This window comes from Penaeus japonicus, unplaced genomic scaffold (genome assembly GCF_977035675.1).
Source record: "Penaeus japonicus unplaced genomic scaffold, GWHDUDI00000001_assembly GWHDUDI00000011, whole genome shotgun sequence".
NCBI classification, from domain to species: Eukaryota; Metazoa; Arthropoda; class Malacostraca; order Decapoda; family Penaeidae; genus Penaeus; species Penaeus japonicus.
Genome location: NW_028234413.1, coordinates 33,702,659 through 33,710,158, shown reverse-complemented (window position 1 = coordinate 33,710,158; position 7,500 = coordinate 33,702,659). Strand labels below are relative to the sequence as shown.

Here is a 7,500-nt window from a genome sequence, read left to right as displayed (position 1 = left end):
TTCTCTATTAATTTTGCTCACATATAAACTCCACTACTCTCTGTTCCATTAACTCGGGGTCACAGCATCGCACGCTGGCTGATGTCACCACCTCATCCAGCAAGACATTCAGGACGCTGTGAAGAGAGGAAGGAAAGTGCAATTTAGCCAAAAATTAGGCTTAGGAGAAAGTAAATAGTACATAGTATAGAAAGTAAAAATTTAGCGGAAATTAAAAGAAGGAAGCTATTGAAAATAGTTTTTACTATCATTGCAATCATTATTACTGATGTCATGTTACCAATATTGTTTTTAAGTTAACATCAATATTACTATCATTATCACTGGTTGTCATCTTAACCCACTGCCAAAACCTAGATGGCACCACTGTCTCATAGCACCAGTAGGAGAGAGAGCCTTGAATGGCACCCATCCATGGTCTCTAGATAGCACTATCTTTATAGAGCAGTGGCACAGAGCAAGTTACCGACCTCTTGCTCTAAAGTACTGCTGATGAAGGATTTGCAGGCAAAACAAGAACAGGAAGGTGACTCAAACCATGCCCAGTGTCTAAAATGTGCTCCTATGCCAATAGGGATGCCTTATACTGTGGCAATCACAGTCATAAGCACAGGTTTTCCTTCCGCTTCCCTACCTCTTCATGTTATCTTCATTGTAGGTGGTTATACGTTTCGTATTCGTTCATGACAGTACAAAAGTACGAAAAAATAAAGTTGCTTTTTGTCCTCCCATAAAACAGCAATACTTCTATCACACTGGGTATAAAGAAAATTATGAGCTGATATGGATCCTATACTACAATTTTAGTCAACTGCAGCATTGATAGAGCCTGTCATATGGCCCTTATAAGTCTCCAAACACAATAAAACACAGAAAAATTAATAAAACACAAAAATGGCTCTAGCTTTACAATGAGTGACTGAAAGAGAGTGGGAAAAGTCAAAGTATGCTGTGTGAAGCAGCTTCACTCTGAAATAAAACCCATCCTGGAGACTGGGCAAGCAAATCTATCCCCGACAATAATGGGTTAATAATGAATCAATTTGGTACACTGTTCATCAAGTTTTTGAGAGTTGTAATATATGAAATAAACCGGTCAAAATGAATACAATATACATATATGATCAAAATGATGGTATACTTTTACTAGCATCTACATGGCCATGGAAATCACTTGTAAATATGAGGAGAGACAAATCAAAAGATCAATAACTAACTAAAGTATGACCTTTTTTTCTTCCTCTCTTCCTGATATTCTGTGATATCCTATTTTTTTTTCTTTATAGTACTCTGTTTCTCAGGGAAGAATAAAGAGGAAAAGAATGGAGATGAAGCTGGGACAAGAAGGTAAAGACCAAAAAGTAGAAAACAAAGAAAAGGATGATAATGTGAAAGAAAAAGGTGAAAAAAAATATTTTGCTTTCAATTATAGTTCATGAGACCTGTAATGACAACTCCAATTTCCAAGCAACTTACTGTTCGTCAGCCACGTAAGACCAGAGATATGTGCGCAGGTAATGAGCGTCAACCTGGACTTGCTGCAGTCCAAACCGGCTAAAAGTCCTAAGGCGCACACTCTCAAGTAAAGTCTGGAGGAGGAATTACCAAAACATATTAGAAATGTGGACTGAAAATGCTGATTATTGGTGTCACTTATTATTTTACAGAATACTCTTCCCATTGACATGGCATGCATCCCCTCCTCTTTCTGAGTTGTATTAAACATTAAACATTAAACATGTAGAATACATACACATGCTTCAAATCATAGTTATATGAAAAAAAGCAATAGCTCAAGAAGCCACAATAAGTGACAACAGACATTTTCCCCTTAAATTTTGATTACTTTTTGTGTGCTTGGCAAGGGATCTTGAAAAATTGAGTTCACTCAATGTGTAGATATAAGACACTCAACTTTTTGTTTCCCTGAAGAATGCTCAACCATTATTAGATGTAAAAACTGTTGTTTGATTTAGCCTTTTTGTATCTTCTCACCCCATTTCTTGGGATTGAAAGCAAAGTTTTTTTGTTTAGAATCTGTGACTGTAATTTCTCTTGACTTGCCATTTTCTTCACTGAATATTTTTTTATCACTTACCTTTTTCCCCCTTGAATTTCATTTTCACTAGGGTAACCATTCTTCCCCCTACCCCTATTTCTCTATAAACCATTCTTAACCTCACTTTATTTGCTCTCCCCTCACCTTAAGACTAATTTTGACAATTCCGGTGAGAATGGAGACCCTTGTGAATTCTACTGGTGCAAAGATTTCAATTCTCTCTGACCAGAGCTTGTTAAGATTGGCCACCAGGCTGTTGTCGAGTTGGCTTGGGGTGTAGGTAGACCAACCTGAACGACCTCCTCCGCCCCCTCGTGATGCACTCACACTGCCGGTAAAGATTTGCAAATAATCAACCTTAATAAAAAAGCCAATGACCTATTACTATGCATTTCTTGTCATGTTGGAAGACTAAATGGGTGGACCAAGTTTGGTAAACCAAAACTAATAAATCTGAATATCACAACACAAATTATCCAATTCCCCAAATATATACATCTACGTCACCCTGCTGGGTGACGTAGATGTCACGTCATGGCTTTGTCTGGCCTTCATGCTGAGTGATTGGGTGTGTAGTGGCTGATTGTTGCTGAGCATATAAATCGCCCAGGGTGCTAGGCGACACAGCATTGAAATACTCTGGCGATATGACTAGGAGTAGCCAAATCATCCCCATCCTTAACAGGTAATTATATTTAGAAAATTAGTAAGATAGCACTAAACATGATGCCAGTGACATGGCACAAACAGTAACTAAGCAAACATCCTCTACCTGTGGAAAGTGCGTCTGGACGAATCTGAGGATCTGTCACGACGATTTCCTTCTTCATAAAGTGCGCCAACCTTAAGGAATGATAATATTTGTCAAAGAATTAATTAATGCCTTATGAAGATATAGTTTTATAAAAAATAATTTACTTACATATTGACCAACTACAATGGGTAAGTATTTCCACATAGAAAAAAAGAAAGAAAAAATAAATACTCATCCTCTTAACAATAGCTGAAGAAAAAGACAACAAAAAAATAAAATAAAGTTCACTAGGAGAAAATCCTATGTATAAACTTTAACTTTAAGCATCTTACAAGTAATGATAATTCTCTTACCTGTGTGTCCATGGTTGATATTTCTTCCAGGACAGTCCTCATGACCCTACGCACACTACGAGGCTCTCCACATCCTAGCCAATCCTTGAGCTCCACACTGCGACGAAGCATCTGTACATAAGCTATACATTAGTAATTGGTACTATATTCACCATGTTACATCACTGTGTTTCCCTTTCTACTTAAATAAAATTTTCAAACCATTCCCTCATTCTTGTCAAATCATTCACTGACCCCAAACCAACACTGTGGACCCCACCTGACTAATGGATGATCCTTGAGTGTGCACATAGTGGTTGAGGAGCCTCTGGCCGGCCTCCCTCATGCCATCTGTGATGGAGTGCAGAGGTGTCAGGCCTGTCTTCTCCTCCAGCTGTAGTTGTTCATCACAGTGGCTTAACTGTGGAGCAATTAATTAATGTTCAATACCTTAATATACAATGTCTTTATTTACGAAAGTCCACAATTCCTCAGCTGATCCCTGCCCCCTTAGTTACGATAATGCCTGAATTTTCTTATCTCACAAACAGAAAAATGATCTTCATAGATTGGAGACAGCAACTCATCTATTTTTCTTTCATACATTACACCTCTGTCTCTATTTCACTGGTGGGCAACAATTTTTTACAAGTGATTGCACATTGATGTGTTATCATATTAAGAAAAAGGAGGAAAAGACTTAATGCAAGAGAAAATGTTTTTTTTTGTAATATGTTAAATGGTTACTGAGCTGCAGAGCAACATAGATCGGATTTGTTACCGAGAGATATAGAAAATCGAGAGGGAGTGGAGGAAGCAGGCGGGATGTGGGGTAGGCTTGGGAAGAGTCAGGATGGGAGGATTGTGGGTCCAGCTATACTGCTAAACACCAACAGAGAAGCAAGAGTAAGACAGAGATAATAAGGAGGATCAATAGTAAATCTCTCTCATACTCAGTTTTGCATGGCCTGGACTAGATTTAGCCTCTGAGTAATCAACAATAAGAATCTCTGCACACTTAACCCTTCTGCTATGGGCATATTTTATGGGGTCAGATCACTAATTAGTATCACTTTTTTGTTCAAAATACAAGCTAGTTATTCCTTCACTTCTGTTACCAATGCATCATACCATATTCTAATTAGTAACATTGTGCTAATATATCATGTAAAGACTCATGTATCACACCATAAATCTAAAAAATTATAGAAAACAACAAATTAAGAGATCCAGCCCAGGGCAAACAACTGAAGATGTGGAATGTCTTGGATGGGTTAATCTAGCTCCATTGCCTTTAGGGGTTAGACAATGAAAGGTAAAATGAAAATAATATAAGAAACTCCTCACATCTCATGTAAATATCATACTTGATACAGAGGAGAAGACAGGCAAAGAATAAGAAAAATAACCTATAACATCAATTATAATTACTACAAATGTAAGTAATAATAATGACATAACAGTATTATAAAGAGTTGAATAATCCCAACACTTACCAGGTAGTGCACAGTGGATGTGTGGAGATCAAGGCACATCCTTGACAACACGAGCAGTAAGACAGGATCCTTATCCTTCTTGTGGCAGAATTGCAGGAGTGTGTCAGTAATATGCAAGAAGAAGGCGACCACAACACCTTCCCGCACCAGGTCACGGCAGAATTTGCGGCGGAACTCGGCCTTAACGGCAAAGGTGTGCTTGGGTTGTGTGAAGGCCTATGGAGAGAGAGAGAGAGAGAAAGGAGAGGAGTTGTGTTAAGGTAAAGGAAACAATTAGCATGAGAATCATGATGAAGCATAATCTGAATACAAAGGTGTAATATACAATACTTAATCAATATAATTAATATAACACAATGATTTAAGCTACCACAATATCAAAGATATAAAGCAACAACCAACCTGCAAAGCAGTGACTTTATCCTTGATAGAAGCAGCTGTGGAAGCCACAAGGCGTGTGAGGTGTTCATTGAGCTGTCTATGTGTGGACTCTGTTCCATCTTGCGTTGGATGCCTTGGGGCAACGAGAGCATGTCGGATGTCCCCTAAACTGGATGCTAGGCCTGACTTCAGCACGGATAGAGATGACTGGCACCTGGCTGAACCCGCTTCCAGGACCAGGCTCAGGGCTACACTGTTTTTGAGAACAGTTTGAGTCTTAAGTGCACATTTGATAGAAGAAAACAAAATGATAACCATTTGTATCAGAGAACAAAGCTGTAAACCACTTCATGTAAAACTATAAACTGAAAACCTGCACCTACTTCCTACCACAATAAATTTTATACATATAAACAATAAAGAAGAGGGAGAATGCATTTCCTTTAGTATAAGAAAGAGAACTCAAAAATGTCCTAATACATATAATTAACCCTATCTGTTCTCTTTCTTTGGACCCTACGCAAATCTTCCTGACATACTTCCCAAAGTCCGTGTTTGGGAGCAGCTGTGTGATGGCATGGAGGCGTCTATGAAACTTGTCGAGAGCTGTAGTGAGGTGGCCATAGTGGCCCACATCTGGCTCACTGGTCACTCTCACTCCCACCACAGCCACATATTGTTCAACCAAGTCGGCGACAAACACCCGCAGCTTTTCCATGGCCACATTTGATGATCCACTTTAAAAGACAAGAGGGAATAAGAAAACAATTAATAATATGACTGAATTGAATAAATTTCAGTAAAATAGCATTTACAGTGTCAAAAACAATGAAACAGTTTCACTCTTCTTGGTGTTCACAATTTATGTCTGTCTGTATGTCTTTGCATTTTGTGAATCCACTGTTTGTTACCTTCCTCCTTCCTCAGGAGAGCGCAGGAACATTTCTTTGTAGGATGAAATCACCAGCCACAGGTTCCCAACAAAAGTCTCATGGCAGACATCTACGAACTCCAAGATATCCTACAAAATTAAAAAGTTGTGAATATCTTCAAAATTTTAGCTTTGTGAATATCAATAGCACATCTAAAACTTCGTTCCTGCATATATATATATATATCTTTACCCAACTTGCTTAACAAATGAAGGGGATTATAAACACGAGATGATATAATATCATATTTCATAATATAACATACATCACACATATCAAATCATATAATATAATCACATATTGAGACTGAAACCTCTGCTTACCAGATTTGACCCATCCTGAAGGCTAGCATCTCCTGTCTCCTCCTGGCTGAGAACTTCCTTCATCTCTTCTGCCCTGGTACTCTCCTCAGCATTCCCTTGCTCAGCCCCCTCCTCCTCTTCACCCCCCTGGCCTCCAGCTGTCTCTGCTAGCTTGGTCAAGTTGGAGAGGTCATTCTCAAGCTTAGTACGTGCATGGGCTAAGAAGTCATCACAGAGCCCTTCTGCTGGTTCCCCTAACTGCAGCAGCAGGTCAACACATTCTGTCAAGTGACGTGCACTCACCTGTTATGAAGAAGATAATCAAATATAAACCATAAATAATATTTACAGACATTTACAATATGCTGGAAGTACATATTATATTTCAGAAAAAATAACCTAAAAACACACAAGTACACAAAAACATACATCAATAAATAATACACACACAATACTAAAAAAAACACATTTCCTTTACCTCCTTGAGTGCCAACTGCTGTTTGAGAGCCTGGTTGAGACGACCCACAGCTGCTTCGCAGTCCTCATGGATAGCACTGAAGGAAGGAAGGTGGCGGTAACGATGCACCACTTCCGCTGTCTCCACATAGCTGGCCACACCCTTGGGGAGAGGAGAAAAACAAGGGCTTTTGGACATATTGATGGTGAGATGATTCATTGTGAGTAGATCTATGCCATTAACCCATTGTGGACGGGGGATAGATTCGCTTGCCTAGTCTCCAGGATGGGTTTTATTTCAGGGTGAGGCCGCTTCACACAGCATACTTTGACTTTTCCCACTCTCTTTCAGCCACTCATTGTAAAACTAGAGCCATTTTTGTGCTTTATTTTTTGTGTGTTTTATTGAGTTTAGAGACTTGTATGTGCCATATGACAGGCTCTATTAATGCTGCAGTTGACTTAAATTGTAGTATATGACCCATATCACCTCATTATTTCCTTTATTCTTAGTGTGATAGAAGTTTTGCTGTTTTATGGGAGGACAAGCCACTTTTTTGTGTCTGTGTGCTGAATACAAACATATAACCATCTACAATGAAGATAATATGAAGAGGTAGAAGAGAGTATGGAAACTTGTACTTATGACTGTGAGTGCCACAGTGAAAGCATTCCTACTGGCACAGGGGCACATTTTAGACACTGGGTATGGTTTGAGTCCCCTTCCTCTTCCTGTTCTGCCTACACATCCTTCATCTGTGGTATTTTAGAATAAGAGGTCTTCAACT

At 38.9% G+C, this 7,500-nt stretch overlaps 1 protein-coding gene across 1 annotated transcript in view; it reads right to left on the bottom strand.

The window, feature by feature from the left end:
* The window catches only part of Vps51 (vacuolar protein sorting 51), a 14,310-nt gene that overhangs the window by 271 nt on the left and 6,539 nt on the right, over positions 1-7,500 (bottom strand). Inside the window, exons 6-17 of the mRNA XM_043008545.2 lie at positions 6,735-6,875; positions 6,278-6,559; positions 5,934-6,043; positions 5,562-5,759; positions 5,044-5,275; positions 4,642-4,857; positions 3,426-3,566; positions 3,167-3,277; positions 2,832-2,902; positions 2,204-2,387; positions 1,477-1,589; positions 1-116 (exon numbers count right to left, since the gene is read on the bottom strand). The exon at positions 1-116 is cut by the window's left edge and continues 271 nt beyond it. Of these exons, the coding sequence (XP_042864479.2) occupies positions 8-116; positions 1,477-1,589; positions 2,204-2,387; positions 2,832-2,902; positions 3,167-3,277; positions 3,426-3,566; positions 4,642-4,857; positions 5,044-5,275; positions 5,562-5,759; positions 5,934-6,043; positions 6,278-6,559; positions 6,735-6,875 (1,908 nt within the window). The 3' untranslated portion in view covers positions 1-7. The remainder of the gene's footprint in view (positions 117-1,476; positions 1,590-2,203; positions 2,388-2,831; positions 2,903-3,166; positions 3,278-3,425; positions 3,567-4,641; positions 4,858-5,043; positions 5,276-5,561; positions 5,760-5,933; positions 6,044-6,277; positions 6,560-6,734; positions 6,876-7,500) is intronic.